Source organism: Puma concolor, chromosome A2, assembly GCF_028749965.1.
Source record: "Puma concolor isolate L17-30 chromosome A2, mPumCon1.1.hap2, whole genome shotgun sequence".
In the NCBI taxonomy this organism is placed as follows: Eukaryota; Metazoa; Chordata; class Mammalia; order Carnivora; family Felidae; genus Puma; species Puma concolor.
The window spans coordinates 151595164-151622330 of NC_141668.1; the positions used below are offsets into that span (position 1 = coordinate 151595164).

The 27167-nt window shown below is 49.4% G+C and overlaps 3 protein-coding genes across 7 annotated transcripts in view; 1 reads left to right on the top strand and 2 right to left on the bottom strand.

Moving 5' to 3' along the window:
* The window catches only part of DCAF1 (DDB1 and CUL4 associated factor 1), an 87819-nt gene extending 74249 nt beyond the window's left edge, over positions 1-13570 (top strand). For 4 of the 5 annotated variants that reach the window (XM_086698099.1, XM_086698097.1, XM_086698098.1 and 1 more), the window contains 2 exons: positions 8113-8365; positions 12598-13570. In XM_086698099.1, the coding sequence (XP_086554225.1) occupies positions 8113-8365; positions 12598-12656 (312 nt within the window). In that variant the 3' untranslated portion in view covers positions 12657-13570. The remainder of the gene's footprint in view (positions 1-8112; positions 8366-12597) is intronic. The other variant, XM_086698100.1, reaches the window with a different exon arrangement.
* A 3519-nt stretch (positions 13571-17089) lies between these two features.
* RBM15B (RNA binding motif protein 15B) lies at positions 17090-22280 on the bottom strand. The gene has a single exon (XM_025916517.2). It carries the CDS (start codon positions 20100-20102, stop codon positions 17409-17411), a length of 2694 nt encoding a protein of 897 aa, XP_025772302.1. The 5' UTR covers positions 20103-22280; the 3' UTR covers positions 17090-17408.
* Positions 22281-22433: 153 nt separating this feature from the next.
* Positions 22434-26177, bottom strand: MANF (mesencephalic astrocyte derived neurotrophic factor). The gene is made up of 4 exons (XM_025915950.2): positions 26051-26177; positions 25180-25307; positions 24050-24191; positions 22434-22861 (listed from the first exon to the last, which is right to left on the bottom strand). Exons 1-4 carry the CDS (start codon positions 26133-26135, stop codon positions 22677-22679), a joined length of 540 nt encoding a protein of 179 aa, XP_025771735.2. The 5' UTR covers positions 26136-26177; the 3' UTR covers positions 22434-22676.
* Positions 26178-27167: the final 990 nt, after the last annotated feature.

Here is a 27167-nt window from a genome sequence, read left to right on the forward strand (position 1 = left end):
CCTCTGGAGATGTGTTGAGTAAGAAGTTGCTGCAGGCAAGATCAAAGAGGTTTTTGCCTGCTTTCTCCTCGAGGATTTTGATGGCTTCCTGTCTTAAACTTAGGTCTTTCATCTGTTTTGAGTTTATTTTTGTGTATGGTGTAAGAAAGTGGTCCAGGTTCATTCTTCTGCATGTCACTGTCCAGTTTTCCCAACACCACTTGCTGAAGAGACTGTTTTTATTCCACTGGATATTCTTTCCTGCTTTGTCAAAGATTATTTAGCTGTATGTTTGTGGGTCCATTTCTGGGTTCTCTATTCTGTTCCACTGATCTGAGTGTCTGTTCTTGTACCAGTACCATACTGTCTTGATGATTAGAGCTTTGTAGTATAGCTTGAAGTCCGGGATTGTGATGCCTCCTGCTTTGGTTTTCTTTTTCAAGATTGCTTTGGCTATTTGGGGTCTTTTCTGGTTCCATACAAATTTTAGGATTATTCTAGCTCTGTGAAGAATGCTGGTGTTATTTTGATAGGGATTGCATTGAATATGTAGATTGCTTTGGGTAATATTGACATTTTAACAATACTTGTTTTTCCTATCCAGGAGCATGGAATCTTTTTCCATTTTTTTGTGTCTTCTTCAATTTCTTTCATAAGCTTTCTATAGTTTTCAGTGTATAGACTTTTCTCCTCTTTGGTTAGATTTATTCCTAGGTATTTTATGGTTTTTGGTGCAATTGTAAATGGGATCGATTCCTTGATTTCTTTCTGTTGCTTCATTGTTGGTGAGCCTTAGGTTGGCTTCTTAATAGAGTCTGTTCTTTTATTCTCATGGCCTGTTGTTACCTTAGACATCCCACTCCCTTAATGCATCATACTCTTTTTCCACTTCACGTGTCATGAAACAAGATGTACTTTATCCTTGAATAGATAAAGAAGATGATGTTTTTGAGCTGTTTGTCAGTATATTACAGTGGTAAAGGTGGCTGCAGACCATCTTATCACTACCAGATATTAGTTGTGTCTCAAGCTTTTCGGATGTTACATGTTGTCCTGTAAACCTAAACCAAAAACTGGGCTTATTTGAAGTTACTTATCAACATCATTATTGCTACCCTCCAACATCCTTGCAGTTTATGAGGGAGTGGCAATAATAATCTTGGTGACTGTCATCTGTGTCCAGTCCATGTGGCACCCATTATCTTTGAAGGAGAAGGTCAAGAAAAGAGAAGCTAGCATTGCCCTAGACACCTTTGGGTCTGGAGAGTTGCTATTCCCTCTGTTGGCCTCATTGCTCTGCAGACACGAAGTGATAAGAGGGGAATTTTTCATGGCTAGCTGTGAACAACTTAAGAGAAAGGACTTACTGATTTTTTTCATGTGCTTCTATTTAACTTTCCTTTTGAGAGGTTAAGGGAAAAAGAGATTAGAAAAGGGGTAGGTAGGGTAGTTGTTAGGACTTCTGATACTCAGATGCAGGAAGGATCAAACAGAGGCTTTCTTGTCATGGAAAACCAAGGTTGAGAGGGGCAGACTCCAGAGGGTCCTAACGAGTGGCCCTAAGGCCCAGTCTGTGGAAAAACCTAAAAGCCTTTAGCTGGGAGGAGACTAGGTGTCTGTGCAGGCAGTGTAGGTGAGTTAGCATTTCTTCTGTATTTCAAGGCTTGTTTCATTACATATTGACACCACTGTCCTTAAGGATTGTCTGGTGCATTTCATATTTAAAGGACCTCATTAGAGAACTGGTTTTATTCTTAAGTCATTGGCATTTTGGTTTTTATTTAGAGATGTTTTAGTGGGATAGACCATATCTGTTCAAGCATGTTCCCCTTGTAACCTGAATTCTGTTGATTCACATGTCCTCCTGGAATCTTGCAGTAGTGTTTTTACTGTATTTACCAGCCATCAGATTTCTGTCTTTCCTCTGCCAACTTGATTTTATTTTTAACTATTTTTCCTTTGTGCACTTCACCTAATTTTAAAACTAGAGAATTAATTTTCTTACAAGTCATTTGCCATTCAAAGTTTTGTCCTAGTCTACATATCTGCTCTTAGGTCTTCTCAGATTTCCCAGGTCTGACTTACATGGCTCAGGGATGCTGGCACCTGTGACTGACATCTTTGAATTTGCCTTTTCATTTTAGCAAAATAAAATCAGCGGTATGAATGGTCAGCTGCTACCTGATAAAATGGTCCAGCATAAAGTACCTGTTTAAATAGCTATTTATTTAAAAAGCTTTATTGAGATATAATTTACATACCATAAAAATGGTTGTCTTTTACCCTTATGTTTAAATAAGTTTGGAGATTAACAAGAAGAGATGAATGGAATCAATATATTGTTGAATGAAAACATATATGATGTGTTTGACATCCATAATATTTGGTTCCTAAGGTTGCTAGTCCTCCAGCCTTCAGGCATTTGATGAAAGCACAAATAAGTCAGTCATTTGTGAAAGCTCATATTATCCATTGGAATTTTGGTGTCTGTGTCATTTAAAAAAAATTTCAGTCAACTTTGATGTTGGCTTTTAGGATACTTATAAAACCAGAGATTAGTTAGTTGATAATTGTTCCTAGAATTTGAAAAGGGAATACATTTCAACTAATTATAGTTAACCTTAAATTAAAAAGGAATAATGCTCTCTTTTCTCCACTCCATTTTGGAATCTGGGACACACTGTGTGCTGTGCTTCCTGTGTGTTCTGCACTGCCTAGAAGCAGATGGTAAGAGTCTTTACTGATTACACACCTGCTATAAGCCTGGTCAGTGATTCCTGAAAGGCCTTTTTCTTTCCCTCTAAATTTTTAAAATGTACATGAATTAGATTCTGCTCATGAGGAGAGAAAAACACAAGTGTTTATGACTCTGAAATAAACCTTTTATTTTAATGATTGTTAACACTAGGAGCAAGTGTCCAAAGGAGGAGGAGGAGTTTAACTTTTATAAAAATATGACACATTAGAATGTCAACAGAGTAGGCTTAGGTTTTAATTACATTTTATAAAGCTATCCTGGTTATGTATGTATGTATTTGATTTTTAAATGTTTAAGAGAGTGAGCAGAGGAGGGACTGAGAGAGAGGGAAACAGAATCCTAAGCAGGTTCCACGCTGTCAGTGAAGAGCCTGATGGGGCTCAAACTCACGAAGTGTGAGATCATGACCTGAGCTGAAATCAAGAACCAGACCTTTAACTGAGCCACCCAGGTACCCCAAACTATCCTAGTTTTTAGATGAACTGTTTTAATTTTTTTAATTAATTAATTTATTTTTTTTTCAGTTTATTTATTTACAAGAGAGAGAATGTGGGTGAGGTAGGGGCAGAGAGAGAGATGAGAGAGAATCACAAACAGGCTCTACACTGTTAGCACAGAGCCCAATGTGGGGCTTGAACTCATGAACCATTGAGATCATGACCTGAGCCGAAGCCAAGAGTTGGATGTTTAACCGACTGAGCCGAGGAGCCCCTAGATTAACTATTCTTATTATTAATATTAAAAAAAATTTTTTTAACATTTACTCATTTTTGAAAGTGAGAGAGACAGAGCATGAGTGGGGGAGGGGCAGAGAGAGTGGGAGACACAGAATCCGAAGCAGGCTCCAGGCTCCAGGCTCTGAGCTGTGAGCACAGAGCCCGATGTGAGGCTACAACTCACGGACCATGAGATCATGACCTGAGCTGAAGTTGGACGCTTAACCAATTGAGCCACCCTGGTGCCCCAAGATTAACTATTCTTAAAGTATGACCAGAGGTTTGGTTTTCTAAGAGGTTGGTTATATTTTTGATGGTAATACAGGCTAAAAGCTATTTCTCTTGAAAAAGAGACATGTATTCAAGAAGAATTTTGAATGGTCTAGACACAAATGCTGCACTAATTTAAAAAATCACATTAAGTCCTAGAGTATAAGACAGTTGGATGTAGCAGAGAAGGTCAATGGAATACCTGGAATCACTTTTTTGGTTCTGTCATTAGGAGTCTGTGGATAGGGTATATTATTGCAAAAAAGTAGAACTTTAGAACTAGAAGGTGTTTCAGAGGACATCTTGTGCAGTGCTTCATTGGGGGTGCACTTCACAATTCCTGGGGAACCTTTCCAAAATCCACTTGTGTGAGCTTCATTCATAAAGGTTAGTTCTGTCAGCCTGGAATATGTATTTTGGAAAACTTTTTCCCAGGTGATTCTGAGAATCATTATCTGAATAGGAGTCACTGACTAAATTAAATTAAATCACCTCTTTAATAAGAAATTGAGATTCACAGAAGTTGGCATTAGAAAAATGTTCAGTAAATAGTGCTTCTGTTGTAATTCTGGAACATGGACGTGTTTATGGGGCTCCTGGGGTTTTGGATCTGGGATGGGACAACCATAGAGAGCTGGAGAGACCAGAGATGGACAGCAGGAGGGAGAATGTGGTTGGTGAGTGTAAGGAGAGTGGGTAGGAGGGAGTCCTGGGGACCTGAGATTTGTGGGAAACACTATAGTCAACTGGATGTGAAGCCATAGGAGTGGGAGAAGTGAAAGATAGGAGATTTTTCACCTGCTAACTGGGAGAAGTATGGAAAAGGTACTAGGTTTAGAGATGCTTTGAATTCAGTTTTAGAATTAAGAGATTTTAAGCTTCTGTGGTACGAATGGGTAGAGCTGTCTGAGAGTTCAAGATTTAGGAATTAGGAAATATAAAGACAAATAAAAGTTGTAGGAACCTGTGTGCCTTAGGAAATCTGCAAGAGACCTGGTACAGATGAACCCAGTGCAGAGGCCAGGATTGGTGTCAGTCACTATAGAGAAGCCCCACCATTGACCATTCAGGCCTTCCTTTTTCTTGTAATAGGAAATAGGTCCGTCCTTATAATAGGAAAAACAAACTATTGTTGAACACTTCATATATGCCAGGCACTTTCCAAAGAGATTATTATGCGTACATGCAGACATGTTCCTCCCCCCCCCCCGCCAAATCCTAACAGCAGCTCTGTGAAGCAGAGTAAATCATCCCAAAGTCAGGTATTGTATCAGTCTACTTTGGGTTCAGTGGCCGAAGCCATACTGTCCAGTGTTAGAGGAAGAGGGACAGAGTGAAGGAATGATTGAGCAGGTGGCAGTGGGTCCAGAGACCTAGAATAGGGTTTAGGTGGAAGTAATGTGGAGCCTATGTGGATTGAGAAGTAGTTCGGTTTATGCAAGCTTACCCTCTTCAGAGAAGGTGAGAAGCCAGTGAGAGAAGTGTGAGGGAAGTTTAGGTGTGTGGGGTGGGAAGTGAGTGACTGTGGTAACAACATCCAGAGAGGACCGCTGTGTGGAACATGAGTGGAAGGCTGGCTTCCACTGAAGGAGAGGGGCTTATGTTACCAACCAGGTACTTAAAACCAGCAGAGAATGCTCCTAAAATTATTTCCTGGACTTTCTGTTGAGTTCAGCCACAGAATTAGATTCTACAGTATTTTGGACAGATCTTGTGAGCTGCTGTTTCATGATTCGGGTTTCAGATTTAAAATTTAGAAAGTGAGTTTATGGCTATATCCATGTGTAACAACATATATTAAACCGGCGTTGGTCATTAATCATAGAGTATAAATGATGAAGTGATGGGTTTTACTTGAGATGCAGGTACAGCTCCCCTTCCTACTCCTTGCCCTTGCCCTTTCATGGTCCTCCTATAAGACCTGGCCTTCTAGGGTGAATATATATAAACTATTTCTTCTACATCAAGATTAAATAAGGGTTGGATTTTTAGTCTTTTGGAGGAATTTGGAATGTTATGTGTGGTTCAGAGCTCACACTCTGAGTGACTTATTTTCTAGGATTGCTTTTGATTTAGGAGGCTTTTCGCAGTTCTCTTGGATCAGCTAGGCTTTGATGTCTTTAGAAATGAAAGCGAATGGCCTTCTGAAATTTGCTGGCTAACAGATAACTGTTTGAACAGTGTGACCTTTTACATAACCACTCAACAGTAGACCTTTAAAAGTTATGGGACATTGAAAATTTATGTAAATTGCCTAGGTTTACATAACATGTAATTGGCAAAGTCAGGATTCTAACCCAGGCGTGTTTGATCCCAAAACCTGGGCATTTTTGCCTGTCCCATAGTCTTTAAATAATGCCAAACATGCATATCAGTAACTATGTATTAATTTTAGAATCAAAAATAAAAAATTATGCCGTCTTAAATTTTATATATTGTCCCATAGAGGCTTAAGAAACACAGGGCTTTGGATATTCTCTTCTTTTTAAATTTTTTTTTTTTTTAACGTTTATTTATTTTTGAGACAGAGAGAGACAGAGCATGAATGGGGGAGGGTCAGAGAGAGGGAGACACAGAATCTGAAACAGGCTCCAGGCTCTGAGCTGTCAGCACAGAGCCCGACGCGGGGCTTGAACTCACGGACCGTGAGATCATGACCTGAGCTGAAGTCGGCCGCTTAACCAACTGAGCCACCGAGGCGCCCTGGATATTCTCTTCTTTAATGTACTTGTTTTTAACTGTGGTACTTTATTAATGGATTAAACTAATTTTGGTCAAGGCCATGAAAATATGCCTGGAAAAAAGAGGCAAGAGTTGTAATTTGGTAAGCACTTTGGATTATTTCCCTGAATTTTGACCCTTCTGCCTTCTCCCAGTATTTGTATGAGCTCATGTGTTTGTAGGGGCTAAGGAGCTTGTCTGTGTCCCAGTTTGTCATTACTGCCTCCAGGCACTCTCAGCACTTTTTCAGTGGATGAATGCTTACTTAGCCATCCTTGTGGAGGTGATATGTGGCCAAGGCTGTGGGAACACTGTTACCAGGCTGTTGTGTGCTTTCACACACAGTCACATACAAACTCTGGTCTAGACCATATACACGTTTGTACAGGCCTTAGGATTACTGGGTATTTAAAGGGATTAGTTTTTCCCATATAGCTGCCAGAAATTGTTGAAAAGTCCAAGTCACTGGGTCAAACAGTATGTCAAAATGTCTCTAAAGGATGGTTCCAAAATTATCAAAAGTCCGTAAAGCAGGGCTACTCTGCTGAATGTGAGTGAGCCTAATTTACATTATAGTTGATGAACTCTAGTGGCCAAATGAGCACAGAATTTTTGGTTTTTAAACCAAAATGATTGCCATATAGCAGCACTTTTAAAAATGTGTTCTACATATTTTTTTCTGTGCATGTTGGGCTTGTTCTTTCTTGGCTTTCATTAGGGCAATGTATTAAGTGAATTTTATATTTTATTGCAGGAATTAGAAGAAGTGCTTTGCTACTGGCAAGGTTGACAGTTGGTGTTTGAGCAGAAGGATAAGTGAATGTTGGTTACATTTACTTGGAACACCTGTCATCCTTATCAAAAGCAGAGGTGTCTTGGTTTCCTTTCAAGCAGGAGAGGACACAATTTGACTTCTAGTGCAAAGTTGAACTCTGGCAGATGCCAGAATGTATCCTTTACAAAGCTCAGGGTACCCAGAACCAAGTATTTTGTTAGTTTTCTGGTAGTTTTCCTGCCTTGGAAAGCTCTCTTAAGAATGTGGAAGGAAGGATGGTTTCTCTAACATACTTTTGTGTGTTTTTGTGTGCGGCTTATAACCGAAAATGTGGGTATCTGTTATGTTCTGTATTGTAAAAGTCAGTTTTGTTGGACAATTAGATGATCACATCCTTGGTTATAAGAGCAAGGGCAAGAACTTGAAGGGCTTAGGAGCTGACTCAGCAGCTGTGTTCTTTCTCTGTCTTGTTAAAGCATTGCTTTTTAGATTCTAGTAGAAGCTTTTGTTCCAGTGCCCCAACTGATTTTACTTGGTTTGGTTGACGCAAGAGAGAGAGAAGCGCCTCCTGGGTTTTGTTATTAGTTATTTAGGAACCTAGAATGCTGCTGGCAAAGACCTCTGTGAGGTGAGTTGTGTGTTTTCTTGGGTAAGGGCTGTGTGACCAGTAATGCCTTTGTGGAGTGACCAGTAATCCTTATCTGAGAGGTGCTTTGAGAATCTTGGGGAACATGTCTGGCCTGTCTCAGTCTTCATTAGATTATCTAGATTACTACTCTCTCTCCTGACAGTTTCCTCCCCTGTCCTTTGAGAAGGAGGGAAAGATTCCCCATGTGGCCCACATGGGCTTAGGCCTCTGTGTTTTCTTAATGGACCTCATGCTCTCTTACCAGGAAGAGGAAGAACAGGAGGAAGAAGATGATGATGAAGATGATGACGACACTGATGATCTAGATGAGCTTGACACTGACCAGTTGCTGGAGGCGGAGTTGGAGGAGGATGACAACAACGAGAACGCAGGGGAGGATGGGGACAATGACTTTTCTCCCTCTGACGAGGAGCTAGCGAACCTTCTAGAGGAGGGAGAGGATGGGGAGGACGAGGACTCTGATGCGGACGAGGAAGTGGAACTGATCCTGGGGGACAGTAAGTGTAGGGCTGACCCTGAAGCTGAATCTTGGTACCCAGGGAGAGGTCCCTTCCCTGCACCCTCCCAGCCAGCAAGCCACACCAGGGTTCTGTGCCCCATAACTATAGATTCACCACTCTGGCACCTTGAGGAAAAGCGATTTCGCATCTCCAATCCTCTGCTTTCACCAGGCTGTGTAACTAAAAGGCTATTATCTCATCTGTAAAACAGAGGTTGCAAAACTTTTTCTTAAAGGCTGGACAGTTAAGTATTTTATGCTTTGTGGGCCATATGGTGTCTCTTGCAGCTCTTCAGCTCTGCTGTTGTAGTGTAAAAGCAGCCAGACACAAGACATAATTTAATGATTGTGGCTCTGATTCAGAAGTAAAAGTTTATTTACAAACATGCATGGTGGGCTTGGTTTGGCCGGTGGGCCACATAGTCTGTCGATTTCTGCTTTAGAGGATTAGCCTTAGAATGTAGTTCTTCCTGAGGGGCAGAGCTGAGTCAGCAGCTGCTTATGGGGATGCTGTGCCTCCTTATTTTTAAAGTTACGAAGAAGTAAAAGCTCTCTTGTGTTGGAATCTTTTCCTGTGCTTTTGCCTAAGCCTTCTTAGAGGCTAGGCAACAAATGTTTCTCTTTGGCTTCTGTTTTGCCCACTCATCCCCTGCTCTGCCCCCAGCTCAAAGTTATCAAGAACAACCTCTAATTTTCATACTAATTTCTCTTTAGGACAAGTTTCTGAAGTTGACCCCTGACCATGCTAATGAATCCCAAATAAACCAGCTGTTAGTTCTAAGAGTTTGCTGGCTCTGCAATTATACTCTACCCATTTCAAGAGGACATATCTGGCTGCCTGTTGACAGTGACGCACTTGCTGTGGTCCTGGTTCTTCCTTGTGCTACCCTGGCTGACTGGGGAGCAGTCTCTCTGATACCCAGCCATATTCATGTAGCTAACCCGGCCAGCATTCTCACAACTATGGCAGGTATTATGCCTAATATGGTGGCTACTAACCACATGCAGCCATTAAAATTTTAATTAAATTAAAAATTCATTTCCTCATTCATGTCCACAATTGAAGTACTTGGCAGCCACATGTGGTTACCATATCGAACAGCACAGATGCAGAACATTTACATGAAATTCATTTACAGGAAATACTGTGTGCTGGCCTAGGCCCAACTTATGCCAAGCGTCTTCATAGTGGTTGCTTGGTTTTTATAATCATTGGCGTTTGGTGGTAGGAGGAACGTGTGTGTATGTGTGTGTGTGTGTGTGTGTGTGTGTAAGCAGAGGGTGGTTGCGGTATATAAACATATGTATAAAAGATTCTATTCCACAGTGACCCAAATCCAATTTCTTTGGGATAAATCTTACATGTGCTTCTAACCTTCAAGATGGAAGGCAGTTGGCTTAGGGGAGACTTTGTTACAGAAATCCTCTTGGTGAAGTTGTATTTTGAGGAGGCTCTGTGGGGGTTGGGAGGGAGTGCCTTCTCTATCTGCTCGTCTGCTCTTTACCAGCTTCCATTTTTCTATATTGGAGGTTGAGGTGATTCAGTGGAGGAGGACTTGCCTTGTCCCTAGCCATGGTCAGAGAGCCAGGTAAGAGGGACTAAGGGTCATGGACACATGACAGTATTGATGGGAGTAAAAGGACAATTTTTAGTGAACTTTTTGTCATCTGTGAATAGTGCCACATGGGGCACAAGTTGTGTTTCCTTCAATTACAAGTAACAAGGCCAGGAGTGCAGCTGGCAGCGGTGCTCCTGACATGAGATGGTCACTCATTTTTTTATTCTTGAATATAAAGCCACTAAATTTGTTTTTGGCCTGTAAAATTACTGCCTCCTTTATTAACTCTTTAGGAAATTCCTTCAGGCCCAAGAGGTAATCTGGAGAACCTTAATTCTTTTAGCAATGAGAATATTACTTTATTTTGGTGGGGATATTTATGATGTGAATATGCTGTAATAGTCGACAACTTGAGGACATTTCAGCTTGGGCTCCAGAACAGAGGTGGTGATATGGAGGCAGCATGGATATAGCATGTACTGCATTGCTGTCTGTTTTGTAGAGAACAACCCCCACCCCCCGGCCCCGCCCCGGAGTTTACAGCAGAGCAGAGGGAGCTACTCAGATTAGCTCTTAACCTTTCTGAGCTCATGTAGTAGCCCTTTTAGGATGTGATGAAAGTCACTGAGACTATTGAAAACCACAGCCCTGTGCCACCCCATAACTTTGCTAGGCCCAGGTCCTATAGAGAGCCAATGATCAGTTTCACATGCAGAGCCCTAGCCCTAGGAAGAGAAAACACCTTGATGCTGAAGTCTTGTGTGTTTCTCTGTTGCAGTCAGTTTCCCCAAAAGCTTGTGTGTTGTAGAGGCAGCAGGTTAAACACTGCAGGGATTGATTTTCTACATCTAGACTGCCTTTGCCTCAGAGGGTCTTTCAGAAGGAGAGGTCCTGACCAGAGTCTGGGGTTGGGGCTCTTCAACACTTGAGGGTGAGAAGAGGCTAAGGAAGCTAGAGAAAGATGTCCTGTCACCTGACCACCAAGAATGGAGTCTGCACCCAGGCCCTGAAGCTTCTCTCAGACCCTGTGCCTGATTTGCTTAAAGATTGTGTCTCAGTCCTTGTGCAGCTGCATTTATACTCCTTAGATGTGAGGCACAGTTGTTAAGCTCTTAGCAGCTGCACAGCTGACGGTCAGGTGTCAGGCAGGCGGTCTGGCATTGTTGGATCATACATCACAGGAGCACTAGGGGACTCCCTGGAGGTCTGCCACAGCTGGGACACAGTGCTGTGCTTGGCTGTGGAGAGCAGGCCCTACCTTTTTCTGTTGGCGCTTCCTCCTGGAGTTCTTGCAGCAGGGAAGCTGACAAGGCCGTTTGGTTCAGCTCAGACGTTAGTTCTCTGATCTTCCTGCCCTGACATCCCTGCTCCTCACCAGTAGTCGGGTCGTGCTTGTGCCCTTGTAGGCCCAGAAGCACTGACTTTTCCAGTTACCTCTCTTGTTTACATTCAGGGCTTTCTTGTATCACAGCCATCTGTTTGCTGGTTTCATTTTATCCACTTCAGTTTTCTTTGTAAAGGAGATTGTAGTGAATGAAGGAAGGTTTGGGAACATGCATTGTTCTTGCCTCAGCTTTCCTGAGAGTTCTCAGGTATCTGGGAAAGGCTGATGGGGAATTTTTTGGAACCATTGGTGTCCCTCTCTATGTGGGAACTCCACAGCCTGTGGGCATTTGCAAGGCTCCCGCTCACAATCTGTCTACTTCCTTGGAGACCTTGTTAAAAAGGTCTCATGGCTTCCTGAACTGTAATCAACGGGGGCACCAAGACCTTTCCCTCACCTTCCTTCAGCAAGTACTAGAGTCCTTAGGAGCCTAGGTACTATGTTTCCCTCCGATCTTGATCAGCCAGACAATGGTGTATCTACCTCATTTTGAAGGTTCTTTTGCCTAGTTTCATTCCTCAGTGGATCCTTCCAGAGTTGTTAATGTGGTCTATTCACTGCCTGAGAAGGCCGATGGTCAAGCGGAGTGCTCCTCCTGTGCCAGAGACACGGTGCCACCTTCCACGGTGTCATAGCTACTCCCTGCTGGTCTCCAACCTAGAGTTTCTAGGTACTCCTCCTCTGGTGTTGCTGCATGCTGGCCTGTACCTTTCTGGGAGCTTGTTCCCTGATTATATTCAGAACTTACAGAGGAATGAATCCTAGGTTGACAGTCTCTACCCTTATGAGGTCTTTGATAAGAGAGTTGTTGAGAGTTTAAGAGAAATCTCACTCTTGCTTGGGCTTGGACTCCCTTTTTAGTAGTCCTAGGGGGATGGGGCAGGCTTGTGCACCCATCCCTGAAGGACACGAGGCCAAAGGGCTCAGTCATTACTCCCTCAGCCCTGCCCCTTTGCAGCTATGCAGAAGCTTCAGGGCTTGCCCTGTCCCTTTAGCCAACCCCCCCCCCCCGCCCCCCGTCCCCAGCAGGAAGCACCTCTAGAAAGCAGAGAGCATTGCATCCAGGCCCTTTGAAAGGCACGAGAGTAAAAGGCCCCAGGGTGGCCACTGTTGCCAACAAGTAAATTCTCCAGAGCCAGCTCCAAGTAGTTAATTGTGTTTTCTTCTTTCTGGAAACTGGCAGTTAACTCTGGTCAAGCATAAATGTGTGTATGTAGGTGTTTCCTTCCTGAAAGCTTCCTGTAAGCCTGGTGCATAACCTAGTCTCTCTGTCTTCTTCCCTTTCAGCGGACAGCTCTGACAACTCTGATTTGGAAGATGACATCATCTTATCTCTGAATGAGTGAGGGACCATCATCATGTGGAAGACATTCTTGACAGGCGAGAAACTGAGTCAGATGAATTCAGAACACCTTCCCTTCCCCATCTCCCAGGGCTGTCTTTTAAGGAACTGCATGCCCTGCATTCAGAGGAATATGGCTTAGAGAGCCTCACTGGAATCTGAGGGTCCTTCTAAAACAATAACAACCACAAAAAGACAACAGGGTTTAGGCCCTATTCTGCTTCCCCCCTTCTCCTAGGATGGACAGCTCTTTCCTCAAGGCGGGGGGGTGGAAACATGTCTCTGGGGTTATTTCACAATATATTTTCTTTGTATAACGTTCTTTACTTAAAGAACAAGAAATAGTTTTTTATAAAACTTAAAAAGAAAAAAAAAACAGGCATTTATAACTGAGGGTATGAACTTATATCCACCAGGTCTCTTGTCCCTGCACTTCATTTTCTATGGAAGAAAATGATGTCTAAAGAACAATACAGAGGCATTTTTACATACGTATTTAAATGAAAAGGAAAATCGTGGTTTCTTAAATTGATAAGGATTAAGAATATTTTATTATAAATATAATATATGATTTTTTAACCTGTTTTGTTGCCTCATATGCTGTCAGGTTAATTTGCTTTCCTTCGTGCCCGAGGTGGGGAGGAAGGCACTGCTTGTTTGCTGAGTAAATGCCCAGGTTCACCCACCTTCATGGTTTGGGGGCAGCAAGGTCGTTGTGGATATTGGTTTTGTGGAGTTGAGGGAACTTAGGATATAAGTTCACTCCCTCTATTTTTCTTTGTGATTGTTTTTCAAAAATTTTTTTCTTCCCTTTCTCCCCAATGTGGAAATTACAAATCAAAGGCCTTTTTTCTTTAATGTAAAGTGTATTTATTTAAAAAAAATACAAAATAAACTACAAGTCTGTCTTTGTTTGTTCATGGCCTTTCCCTGTTCTCTTTACCAAAGTGTGATGGTCCCTTTCCCTGCAGCTCTAGCCAGCCAGTAGAGAAGACGCCTTCTGGGAGAGGCAGTCCAGGATGGCGGTGAGAACACATTCTGCCCAAATAAAGCACTCTGGGGAGAAAAGTAGCTTAGTCACAGTGTCTAAACCTGGTCTGCAGCCATGCTCCAGAGGGAGTAACGGTCTGTGCCCGAGAACCAACCACGTGGGGTGGAGGAGAGGCTTGGGCATTGTCCACCGTGGGCACATCTCTCTGTCCCAGACTGACTCAAGAAGGCAGCTCTGCCGTACGTGTTTGGTGGAACTGGCAAGTTAGGGGTCCTGGGGAGTTTTGGAGAAACATGCTGGCAAAGCTAAGGAGTGAAAACGTTTTGGCCATCTCTATAGTCGGGTGGGTGACTGTCACCAGTTTCCTCAAGGGACAGTGATAGCGGACCGGAGTTGTTCACTTTTGGCGGTTTGGGGGCAGTGGGGGCTTGGGCAGCCTGGGTTTGCAGATGCAGTCTTGGGCCTCCAAAATCAGCCTGCGGTTGGTTAAAACTGCGCTATTGCCAGGGAAGTGCCACATGCTCTGACCTTTTCACTGACCCCACCTCACCCTGCTTTCCTTCCCAGTAAACAGACCTGTCTCTTCCTTTTGAGTTCGCTCAAGTAATAGCTTCTTGGTTTCTATTATGTAGGTATCACATGGCTAGAGACATTTTTCTCCCTTTGCCAAGAGAAGAGGGGACAAATTTGGTTGTGAAGTAAACAAGCAAGACAACATGGCTAAAACTCACCAGGGGCTGGCAGAGCCCTGTCGGGCTTTGGAATACCATACAATTTGTCACACACACAAACGCGGGCCTGTGTCAGACAGGTAGCTAGCTCTTGGTCCTTTAGAGAGCAGAGGTCTCAGCTCCATGCCTCAGCTTTAGTGGGTTGCTAACACCTGATCCGTGGTGTAGCCTTGATTGCTGGTGCTGGATGCAGAAGAAAGCAGGTTAAAAGGCCAAAAGTAAAAGCGCTATATTCTAGACAGGAACTCAGCTGAGCCACTGGCTGTGTCCCTAAACTCTGCCGGCAGCTCTTGGGAGTGCCTACGGGTCTCTGGGGTGGAGATGAGGCCCTCCAGCAGGAAAGCAAAGTTCTGGTTGACTTGACAACGTGCCTTTAGGGAAGCGCCCTGAGAGGCTTGAGACATCAGCCCTATTTCTTACTATACCAGGGCTTAAGATTGGAGTCACTTAGGAAGAAATCTGTATAATACTAGGAAACCAATGAGGAGGCAAACTTTTCTTCACATTTTTTTTTTTTTTTTTTTTTTTTGCCTCAGGTTGATTTTTTTTTTTTTTTTAAAGCAACCCCTCAGAGAGGACCCGAACCCCCAGGTGGAGGTGCTTGATGCCTGCAGTTAAATTGTTCTCTCTGGAGCAGTCTGAAATCAACCAGTGCCTTGACCACCTGACTTACCCTTACTAGTGCTGGCCAAGGCCTGAGAGAAGTTCACAGAACCTGCTTTGTCTTAAGAGCCAAAGGAAGGAAGTGGTTGAGAAGAGGGTCCAAGGAAGAGGAGGAGGAAGGTCACACAGTAGGCGTGGCTCTTTACTAAAACTCTGTATTTCCTTTTGGGAACAGAGAACACCTATCCCTGAAGAGCGGACAAGTCAAGAGTTGAAGTGTCTTCTCCAGGTTTCCATCTGGGAATGCTAGGAGGTGTAGTATTCTGGGTTCTGAGCACCCACTCTATGAAGGATCAGCCCAAAGAAGTTTGGGACTTAAGGGGCAAGGCACCTCTGGCCTGTGTGTGACCCAGGCATTTCTCGAAGATCTGCAGGAAGCCCTGTGTTGTGCCTTCAGGTCACCCCTACCTTGCTTGCTCTGAACAAGATAAGGGCCACTCCTGTCATTATGAGCTACCCCAGGATGGTGGAGCTGTGGTCAGCTGCCCCACCCCCCCACCATAGACTTGCTTAGATACCCTGCAGGTGTTGCCACAGCTCAAGTACAAACAGACAAATAAACACATTTAACACCTCCTTTGTTAAGGTTTTCTGTTGTGAACATGCTTGTTCTCTCATGAGTACCAGCTTTAGCCCAGTGAGCAGTACTTGCCCAGGCACCTTACCCTGTTCATTTTAAATCTCCAAGGTCCCTAAAAGCCACCTCCTTCATTGTCCTTGTGGACAAGCATGTACTCTCCATGCAGGATACACTGAGCCTCAGCTTCCACTTCACAACTGTCTCAAAACATCTGGTTGTCACCTGTGTTGCCTTGCCCCAGCTGGGGTAGTGGGCCAGGCCAGGAGAGTGGCATGGCCCACAGAACCTAGAGTTCCTGGCCTTTTGGGGGTTCATTTCTCTTACTGGGGCTTCTGCTGTCCCTCAGCTCTGACAATGAGCCTTTTGGGACATGGTGACAACTGCTGTATGACTGGTTTCCCTCCCTGGTCTCCAATGGTGCTGGCTTCATTTGCCCTATGACCTCACTAGAGACCAGTGATGACAGCATTAGTAATTCTTTAAAGAGTCCCTCCCAGCTCAAGGATGCCTCCACATTGCCCCCTAGCTTGGGCAGTGCTAGTCAAAGCCATTCAAGCCAACAAGCCAAAGCTTGGTACCTGTGACCGCATTCCCCACAGAAGCACCTTTATTCCAGTGGTTCCACCTCAGCAGCAGGGCAAGAGGCTGAGGCACTCTCTCTTACATTGCACCTGAGAAACAGGTAAGCCAGTTAAGAGCATCCTCCTAACCCATCATGTTCCCTTGCAGCATTGCAAAAATTCTTCCGTCTGGGGATTCAATGTCCCTCACAAAAGCTCTAGTTACTGGGCAGAGGCCTGTTCCTTTGACACATCAGCCATGAATAACCAAAGGAAGAACCAGAATTCACAAACATTGGGTCAAGTTCAAGAATTAGCCCAGAGAAGCTTCCTGTCACCCTCCATTCCGACATCTGGCCTCTAGTGTCCCTGGGAGTTTGAGGCAGCTCAGTCTCCAACTGAGCATTCCTGGGCTACCACATTAAGGCTGCGAGGCTGAACAAGAGGGGGAGCCTGCGTGGATATGTGAGAACGAGGCCCCTTGGCACCAATATTACACTGTTCTTCCCCATGACTACAAGACCACACAACTGCTAGACTACCGGCTCGCAAAAAGACCTCAAGATCAGGCACCTTGTCCAACAGCTACACCTCAAGTGGATGAACACGCACGTTTAGGGCAAGAGAACAAAAACTCCAAAACTACCACAGCTGCTGGTTATAGACCTTAGGCTCACCCCTTTCCTTTGCATGGGCTTTGCTCAGCCAGGCAAGGTAGGGTCCAGAGGCAAATTGAAGCCCACCTGCTCTCAGCCAAGGTTAAAAATGTGAACGCAGTCCTGACTCAGCCCAAAGAGCTGAGGGACTGATAGCGGACAATCCATCAGAACTCTGAGCTACACCAGTGCCGCAAAGATGGCGCATTTGTGTGCAGTGGGGAAAAACTTGATTAAACCAAGACTCTGAACAGGATTAAAAATCCATCCTCTGACAAAGGCTTTACTGACAACTTTCCATACAGTTAGTTAAAAAATAAAAAAATACAGAACACAGCAGACAGTATCTTGTACACTAGAAATCAATGTGACAGGAGTCCCTTTGCTCATCGCTGTAAAAAAAACCCTCAAAAATCTAAGAACTTAGTGTTGGTAGGGGTCAGGACTCTGGTCCCCCACCAAATGAACCAAAATAACCCAGCAGAGAATTCAAACCAAGGGAGTAGGAGGTGGGGAATCAGATTTTAAAATGACTGCTTTTGTGACACAAATGCGGAGCTGGAAACAGATCTGGGCTAGGCAGTGTCTCTTACTATAACTATCACCATGTGTTCTTCTTCTAGCTTGCCCAATGTCCTCAGTGCTGACTGGAGGTACTGCTGTGAAAAGTCACAGGGCGGGAAGGCATAGAGCATGCCCGTGCTGTCTCTGCCCTTGGAACCACCCACCGGCAGGCTGATCACCCCCGCGGCCTGCTTCTGTTTCAAGTAGGAGACCAGGTTCCTGAGAAGCCGCCTCTGTAGGCCTGGCTCCACCGTGGGCATCCCCTCAGTGCCAGGCCCGCTGGGGGTTGCCTGGGTGGCTAGAAGCACTGCATAGCCATTGGGGCTCCCCTGCTTGATGCGCCGTGTGACCTCATCGAGCTTGGGCTGGTCCAGTCGCAGGCGCTGGGCGATCTTCAACTGGGTCAGCTTGCTCCCAGAAGTGTGATCTTTGAGGAGGCCGGTGATAACCCCTTGGTCCCCCTCTAGGATGTGCATAGATGTCGGGAAGCAACTGTTTTTCAACACTAGGAGCCCATTCCAACCCAGCTGCAGTGTCTGGGCATACTCAGAAAGATTCTTGAGCTTTTTGGTCTCGTGTTTTGGCTCTTCCAGAGGCTTAGGCTCAGCCTCAGAGGTCCGATGATTGCGCTCGCTCTCTCGTGTCTTCTTCCCGTGGGAAGAGTCTGGAGCCTCATGGTGGTGGTGGTGACTCCGCTCCTCAGCCCCATGTCTGCTGTTGCTGAGAGAATTGCTGCTTGACTCCTTGGTCCCGTCACTGGCGTGGTTCTCCTTACGGCTGCGCTCAGGAGTGCGATCAGAGCCCCGGTCCACCTGCTGCCCACCACCCTTGGTCCTGCTCCGTTCCTCGTAAGGGGAGTGGGTTGTCCTCCCGCGGTCACTGGAAAGGCTCCTCCGCTTCCGCCTCTCCTCCCAGGGCTTGGGCAGGCCCCGGTCCCCATCTCCCCAGCGTTCTCCACTCCGGCTGCGCACCGAGCGGCTGTAGCCCTCCAAGCTGTTTCGCCGGTCAGAGCTTTTACTAGGGCTGGTCCAGTCCCCTTCCAAAAAGGTCCGGTCTCGGTCTGAGTACAGGAGGTGTGGGGGGGTCCTATCCCGCACCCGCAGGTCAGCATCCAGGTTTCGGTGCCGGGTATATCCATCTGGCACCAGCTCATAATGCACGGGGAGGGGTGAGGGCTGGTACTGCTGGGGATATCGAGTCTCCTCTGCTTTGGCAAAATCCACGCGCAGCCTTCGGTCTGGACCACCCAAGGGAAAGCCCCTCATTTTTGCACAGGCAGCCTGAGCTGCATCCAAGCTCTCATACTGGATGTAAGCAAAGCTATCTCCCTTGACGTGATCAATGGTTCGAATGCTCCCAAAGCGATCAAACTCCCGGGCCAGAGCGGCCAGTGAGGTGTTAGGTCCCAGGCCACCCACCCAGAGGCGAGTGGTGGGGTTGGCCTTGCCATAGCCTATCTTAATGGGGTTGCGGCCAATCACCCGGCCTGACATGGCCACCTTAGCCCTGTGGGCCATGTCTAAGTTCTGGAACTTGAGGAAGGCATACGCACCGCCCTGGCCACGGGCAGGTCTCTTGATGACCACCTCCTCGATGATGCCGTACTTCTCGAAGGCCCGCCGCAACTCCACCTCAGACACGCTGTGGTCCAGGTTCCCGATGAAGAGGTTGCGTGTGGCGCGCTGGTCGTCCTCAGGCATCAGGTCCTCCTCGCACACGGCCGGGTAGCCGTAGGGACGCCCGCGATCGTCGTAAAGCCCGTAGTAGTCCAGGGCCCGCTCCCGGGATAGTCCCACTGCGGCAGCGGCGGCAGCATCCAGGGCAAAGGCTGCGGCGGCGTGGCGAGCACGGGGCTCCCGCAGCGGCGGGGCGGCTACGGGAGACAGCGAGCGCTGCTTATATTGGTAGCCACTGTGCAGTGGCAGGTAGCCTAGCGGGTCCGCGGGGGCGGGGGGACCTGGGGGCGGCGTGGAGGCGGCAGCGCTGCTGCTGCTGCTTCGCCGGCTGCTCCCACCGCCGCCACCACTGCCGCCGCCGCCGCCGCCGCGCAGGTACACGGGCTCCACCTTGAGCGGCCGGTCGTAGAGCAGCAGCTGGCGGGCCAGGGCGTGCTGGCGGGCCTCGCGTGCGTCCTGCGGATGCCGGAAGTTCACGTAGGCCACGCGGCCCAGCTCTGGCGTGTGCGACAGGCGCAGGCTGATCTCACCGAAGCGCTTGAACTGATGGAAGAGCCGGTCCTCGAGGTGCTCGGCGGGCAGCGCAGGGCTCAGGCTGCTGATGAGCAGCGTCTTGTACTCAGGTGCGGCCGCCGACGAGCCGGGACCCGCGGGCTCGGTCCCGGGCGGCGGCGGAGGTGGCGGCAGCGGAGACGCGCGGGGCGAAGCACCTGAAGCGCCTGGGTCCCCGGAGGCCTTGCCGCCGCGTCCCCCGCCGCCGGCGCCCGAGCCCGAGGAGCGGCCGCTGCTCGCACGGTGATTCGCGTCCCCGGCGCCGCGGCCGTCGCGATGCCCACCCCCGCCGCCCCCGCTCCCGCGGGGTTTGTCGCGGGCCCGCGTTGGAACGGGATGCTTGGCGCCGCCCGAGGCCTTGTGCGCTGCCCGCCGCCCGCCCGCCTCCGCCTCCCGTTCGCGCTCCCGCGGCCGCTTGGCCGACGATGACGAGCCGCGCCCGCTTGGGCTCGAGTCTCGCTCGCTCTGCCTCTTCATGGCGCCGGCGCAGCGGGCGGGCGGGCGGCCCGCAGGCCCCTCACAGCGGCGGCGGCGGCGGCCGAGGAGGCAGCGCCCCCGGCGCCGCCATCTTGGACAAAAGGACTCGGCGCGGCGGTGGCAGCGGGGCGGGGCGGGAGCAGCGCCCAGGGGCCGGGCGTCGCGTTATCAGGCTGCGCCGGACTGTCACGTGACCCGGCGGCGGGCGGGGCGAGAGCTGCGCCGGCATACGTCATCGGACGGCGCCTCTCCGTGCCACGTGACCCCGGGTGGTCTTGAAAGTGAGCTCTGACGCCACCCCGCGGCCAAGGCTCTGGGCTACGCGGAAATCCATGGCCCTCCTGAGAGCCAGGCTGGCTTGCACTGACACTGACCCCCGTGGGCTGCGGGCCCTGGGTGTCCCACGACGCGTGGAGTAGGAGTGGCAGCGTCTGTGGGCGCCGGGCTCCCGGGTCTTAACCCAGTGGCTCTTTACGTGGCCTCCCCCAAATCCCCACCACGGCCGTCTCCCGACTAGGGTCCGGAATGGACAGGCGCGAGAACCTCCGTAGGCCCCGTCCAGGACCCACCGCCCACAGAACAGGCATCCTCAGCGTTCTGGTATCCTATGCAGTGGTCGCCGTAAAGGCCGCGAGGCCATGGGCTCTGAATGCACAAGGCCAGACCTGGCAGGCGAGCCAGCAAACCTGCCGTTTACCAAGTGGGAATAGGCTCCTTGGCGCCACTGGGCCTACCCTCTGCTGCAGCCACCTGAGCAGACAGTGGGCTCTAAGGACAGGGCCACGGAGCCATGGGTGAAGACAAAGCCAAATCCAGTAGTTACCACAGCTTGCCACGCTTACCTCTGGCTGACCAGTGCCCTTCTGTTCACCTCCAGGCGAGATGTGGGGCCAGTGGGGTGGGTGGAATTAATTCTGCCCAGGCGCCCAAGCCCCCTCAGGATGGCTTCATTCCCCCGAGAGCTGTTGGAAGCATTGCAGAACCTGATCCAACTTCAGCAAGGCAACTGTGGGGTGGGTTAAAGCCTACCAGCTCCTCCTCCTCCCACAACCATAAACAAACCACTCCTGGAACAGCTGAGGCAGGTACAAGGGGGAAAGCTTACACGAAAACACCTGTAACATCGCCAGAACTGACCTACACTTCCAGAAGGGACGAGTTAACCCTTTCATAGATAACCTCGGGGGTCAGCCCTACAGTGGGAGCGGTTGTTGTTTTCCCTGTTCTTGTGTTCAGTGTGGCCTATAGGCCATGGCCATCCATCTCCTAAGGCTTCTGCCTTTAGCTGTGGATTTTCCCAGTGCCTGTAAGGGGCTCAGGACACTGCGCTTGTCAGATCCTAACAGCTCATTCTCCAAAACAAGGAAGTCTTGGCCTGAGAAGTGGCTCAGCCTTGCTTTCCTCTTAGACGTGGTGTTGCAGATGTGCAAAATGTGGGGCCACTGCAGTAGTGGATGCCACTGCAGGCTGTGACAAGGCCTGTGTAGGCAAACTGAATTTAGCAACTGTATAAATAAACTGCAAAAAAGGAAGACTGAAGTCTTTCTTGGAAAACCACTACTGGTCTTTCCCTTCAGGTGGTCTCTGCAGGCCCGAGAAGTAGAGGGGTGTCCACCAAGCCACAGCTTACACTGACAACTGGGTTCCCCAAGAGCCAACCCCAGAAGTAACTAAAAAAACCAGACTCTGGAGACACTGGGGACAAGACCTCAACTATTTTAGACTTATCTTGGGTAAACAAAGGCAAAAGGCAAGCTCTCACTGACTCTTTGTATAAACCGACCCCTGCATATCTCACAAAACCCCAATTAGGCATCAGAGGCTTGGGACTGACCCCACACCACAAACTCAGATGACCAAGTAGATGGCCAGATCTGGATGGTGCGTGGTGGAGGAAGCCAGCCCAAGAGCATCTTTAGAAATGTGATGGTACTGAACACAGGCAGCTACTGAAGTCATCATTCCAGAAAACCATACTAAACATACCCTCAGTCCTGCTCGGACCCAGCCCTGATATAAGCCCCTCCCTTGCACACCAGATTCAACCCCCTGTGCTCTGCCAAGAGGCTGTTCGGCCTCCAGCTCCCCAGGTGGGACTTCCACTCCAAGTCACCTCGGGGTGAGGCATGGGACCCAGTCTTCTCCCGGGCTTGCCTCCAGTCCTGCACGAACCCCCATGCCTCAGCCCGTGTCCTGCCTGGCATCTCCGGCACTGGCGGCCAAGGGGCAGATGTGAAGATAGCAGACAACTCTTGTGAACTGGAAAGCATAAACTGCTGGGATCTTCGTTAGGGCTGAAATCCTATTTCAGATTCACTTTAATTCTCCAGGGACAGCTAGAAATGTTCTTCCTTTAATAAAAAATTCCCAAACACACTTTGAAGTCCTAGAGTAAACCAGCAACAGAACAAAGTGAACCCCCCAGGGGGCGCTGTAGAGCCAGCATCGGCAGGAGAGCTCCAGGCTTCACACCTGACATTGTCAGGAGCCTGCCTAAAAAATAAATTACAAAAAGGCTGCAGGGAAGATGCAAGTGGAATGCTTTCCCCACAGGTGCAGCGGGGGGCGGGCAGACTACAAATCAGTCCGTGAACCGGCTGCCTTGGGGGCATATTTAGGCATCAGTTCATTAATCTTCCGGATGTAGTCAGACTTCTCCGCACAGCCTTTGCACGTCTCCCCCCAGTCGTCCAGGATCTTCTTGAGTTCTTTAACCCGGAGCTTCTTCAGGTCCACTGTGCTCAGGTCAATCTGCTTGTCTGGAGGAGAGAGTAGGGAGAGCTCGTGGGAGCGGCCACGGACCCTCATAGTCCTGGGATGGGTCACCCCAGCACAGCCTCCCATCCGCTAAAACAAGCAGTCCTACTGGTCTGAGAGGGACAGACGTTTCCAGACACCTGCAGGTGTGTGTCTGTGCCCACTGCCCTGAACTGGCGGAACTGGCCTGGGCCCTTTGACCGGAAGGCTGGTCTCACGCTGGCAGCATCCACCCAGACATGCAGTATTGCCAAGGACAGGTATGGGGGCTACATGGTTCTTACAGGAGGAACTTTACAGGAGAAATGTGGTTCCCAATCCAAGTGCCTTGAAAAATAGTCACGGTAGAGATCAAGTCACTGTAGAATGACAGCTCCACGGTGACAGAGCAGAGAGACCCCCTAGCTCCAATTTCCCAACACAGGCCCTGGTCAAGAGCTTACTCTCTCCACAACCACTTGTGACCACAGAGAGACCTTGAGCCAACAGCCTGTCAGGTCACGGTCAGGAGACTGGGCATCCTTGACACAAGTGGACAAACACAGGCCCTTGGGACACTCAAGTCACAGTAAAATATGCTGGTGCTGCTTAAACTTTACAGACGAGGACAACTATTCCTGGTCCTGTTTCTGAGGCCTGCTTTTCCCCACCAGTAATGTCGGCAAGAGAGATGCTGCAGCAGCTGGAACTCCTGGCCTGCCTGTCCGCACACAGCATTTCTCTTCAAAATGAGGAAGATTGCTGGGCCTTCAGAGCTTATGGCCAGGAAAGGTCAGGCCACATCCCTTCTCTGCTCAAAATCCCATGTTCCCAACTTGACTCAGATTAAAGATCTGAAGCCAAATCTTCACCAATCTGCAAGGCCCTCTGTGCCCTGTCTACCCGCCATGCCTCTGGCTGCCTCTGCACTGCCTGTTTGCTCAGCCTGGAATGTTCTTCCCTTAGCTGTTCCCCTTGGCTAATCCACCGCCTGCCTCCAAAGTATGTTGAATGTCACCTCCTCAGTGAGCCCTATTCAGACCTCCACCCATAAGGCCAGATCCACCCTGCCCCTCACTTAGCACAGTCTACCCGGCTATAAAACTCACGAGGCTCTCGTTTCTCACCTGCCTCTCCCAGCTACAAAGTTGACTCCTAATGCCTGAGCTCAGAGGGTCCGTGTTTGTTAAATAAGGTTTAGCCACACTCACCATACTTTAGCTCACAGATCTGGCTGTCCTTCTTTTTGAGCTTCTCACAGACCTTCTCCACAGGGATGTGGTGGGCCAGGGGCTTCGACACCTCGTTGATGATCTTAGTGGCAGCGTCATCTGTGGCCCCAATGTAGTAGCACTGCAGCAAGAAAGGACAATGACCTTCAGGAGGTTTCCCTTGAAAGCCTTCTCCTCCACAACACACTGATATCTCTAAACATCTCTTTGCCAGGACCCCCTTTCCCCATGCCCTCTCTGTACCAGCGGTCAGATTCAGTCAGCGTAAACCCTGGGCTCTTAATACATGCTCAGTCCCAGAGCTGACAACCTCCAAATAAGTTTAAGAGTCGCCAGGATTCAGACCTTTAAAAAAAAAGACACACAGGGGCGCCTGGGTGGCTCAGTCGGTTAAGCGTCTGACTTCGGCTCAGGTCAAGGTCTCACAGTTTGTGAGTTCGAGCCGCGCATCTGGCTCTGTGCTGACAGCTTAGAGCCTGGGGCCTGCTTCCAATTCTGTGTCTCCCTCTCTCTCTGCTCCTCCCCCGTTCATGCTCTCTCATTCAAAAATAAATAAAAACATTTAAAAAATTAAAAAATAAATAAATAAAAATGAAAAAAGATAAACCAGCGATTGCCAGGGAAATTAAAGCTACAAAAATCATCATTTCATTAGGGCTCTTGTCCCAATTCAGCACTGGCATACCCTGTGCCCACTTTGTTATCTTGTGTCCTTGCACGTGGCCTCTGAACACTCACATGGTTGTTCCCTCTTCCTGGGATGCTCTTCCCTCCTGCCTTGCAATGACAACTCTTCCTCAGAGAGATTCTTGACTATTTTGCCTAAATCAGCATCTCCCCTCTCTGCCAGAGCACCGTGGTCTATTTTCTGCTGGACACTCATCCCACTGCTGTCATTTGTTTGCCTGTCATTTCTCCCCACTGATACTCCCAGTGCCCAGCACCCAGTACGTGCTCATTCAATACTAACAGGGTAACAAAACCTCACAACTGCAGAATTCATGAAAACACTGGAGACTGGAGTCCCACACTAGCATACTAACAGAACAGTTAACCTCCTGAACAGGCAAGTGGGCAGGGCCAGCCAGGGAGGGTAACCAGCTACTCACCAACCGATTCTCTTTGCCTCTTGCTTCCCGGCAGAATTTTATAAGCTCTTTTTCAACAGAGGATGGTGAGAATGTGACATCTCGATCTTTGAGGTCCTGATAAAATCTTCCCAGATAAGAGATACAGACTGGAAAAGAGAGGGAAGGGAGATGCTCAGCAATCACCAAGGTGCACCCCAATCCACCAGGAGGGAACTCCGTCATCAATTTAAATAGCAGACAAGGTGAAAGATGAGTTTTTCCATCACCGGGTTTTCTCAGGTGCCCACGGGTGGGCAGAACCCACCTCCGGGGTTGCTGGGGTCCCTTGGTACACCTAGGGCACATGGGGAACGAGCATCACCCAGTGACCCACACATGGCTCCTCCCTGCTCCTTCCATAAAGTTTAAGCCGAGATTGAACACGTGTCCTTGGGATGGACTCACTGTGACCTCAGAAGAGGCCAAACCGGAGGGCGAAGACAAAAACAATCCAAATGCTTCTCATTTCCAAATACAACATCGAACCCGAGGTGCGGCTTCGCAGGCCCACCGGCCCCAGAATGGTGCCCATGGCCGGCCCTGGGGACTCCCGACCTGGGCCAGGGAGAGCCTCTGCCCCGTGATGGGAAAGGAAAGAAACTCCGGCGTTATCTCAATTTCAAGCCAAGTTTTCTGCACGATCTAGTCCCAACTTTTTCTTGTTGGACCAGTTTCCTAGGCCCAGGAACTGTTTTCTAGGCCGGCGTCCGCCCCTCTTCGGGCGGACCCCGCTGGGACGGCCGCCGCCCCCGCCCGTTCCAGCCCCGGCCTCTCGGCCGTTCCGTGGTCTGGGTGGGTTCAGAGCCGCCGCCAGGCCGGCCTCGGTGCGCGGACCCCGGCCCCGCCGCACCTTCGCAGTCGCCTGGCCGCAGAGCCCGGCCGCCCGGCAACACGCTCAGAGCCAGCGCCACCGCCAGCCCCTGCGTGGCCCACATCCTCCTCCTCCTCCTCCTCCTCCTCCACCACCGCCGCCGCCGCCGCCGCCGCCGCCGCCGCCGCTGCCGGACTGAACCGCGCCCGCCGTGAGGAGCTGCCTCCGGGTCCCGGCCGCGCGCCGTAGTTCCCCATTGGCGGGCGGACCCCGCGCCCTCCCACACGCCGCGCTCTCATTGGTCCACGCGCCCGGGAGCCCAGACGGGCCGCTCCACGCTGCCCTTTCTTATTGGCTGGTAGCTTCGCCCGCCCTTGGCCCTAGACAGTTGTCGGCCGCTGATTGAACCAGGGGGGCCGGCAGGAAGCGGCCGCGAAGGCGGCGGAAGGGGTCCGGGCCGCCATCTTGAGTAGGGGCAGCAGCTGTGACAGAGGCGGGGCGCCGCTGACTGGCGCAGAGGACTGGTGTGCGGTTCGGCTTCAGCTTTGCGCCAGACTTGTCCCGAGTAGTCCCTGCTCTGGGACCCACGTCTGCCCGAAAAACCCCTCCCCGCCCCGGGGCCCCAAGGGCAGGCAGGGAGAGCAGACCGCTGCAGGCCAGGTTTCGGGGAGGTTCTTTCTTTTTTCAAACGATACCGTGGGCGGAGGATCCAGGCTTCGGGAACGTCTGCGGGAGCTCTTGCGCCCGCGAGGCTTGCCGACCGGGTCTGAATGTCCGCATCAGGCCGGAACCCGTCCTGTAGGAGCTAACTGGACGCCGGCCGGGGTGGACAGAAGCTGGGCTGGAGGATTTCTCATTGGAAGGGCCCCCTCCGAGCGGCCGTCCTAGGCCTCGGGGAGCGCCTGGCCTCCTTAGGTGCTGTGGCTGTACGATCCGAGCCGGCCCGCCTCAGCGGGGAGCTAAAGGACTGGCCCGCCGCCTCCGGCTTTCCCACCGAGCCTCAGGATCTCTGGCTGCCGGGGGCGCCTCCTGGGTGGGGGCCCGCGAGTCAGCCGACGAGCACTTGAGGGGGTTTCCTCTTTGGCTGCCCTCCCTTCCAAGTGCAGGGCTTGGCTGGCTGTCTGAAGGCAGGGCGTGGAAAAGGCTGGCTCCGTGC

Coding starts and splice junctions, on each gene's coding strand:
- RBM15B (XM_025916517.2), bottom strand. CDS start 20,102: ATGAAGAGGCAGAGCGAGCGAGACTCGAGCCCAAGCGGGCGCGGCTCG.
- MANF (XM_025915950.2), bottom strand. CDS start 26,135: ATGTGGGCCACGCAGGGGCTGGCGGTGGCGCTGGCTCTGAGCGTGTTG. Junction 24,192..25,179: donor GAGGCAAAGAGAATCGGTTG/GTGAGTAGCTGG, acceptor TTCTTGCTGCAG/TGCTACTACATTGGGGCCAC. Junction 22,862..24,049: donor GATCTGTGAGCTAAAGTATG/GTGAGTGTGGCT, acceptor TCTCTCCTCCAG/ACAAGCAGATTGACCTGAGC.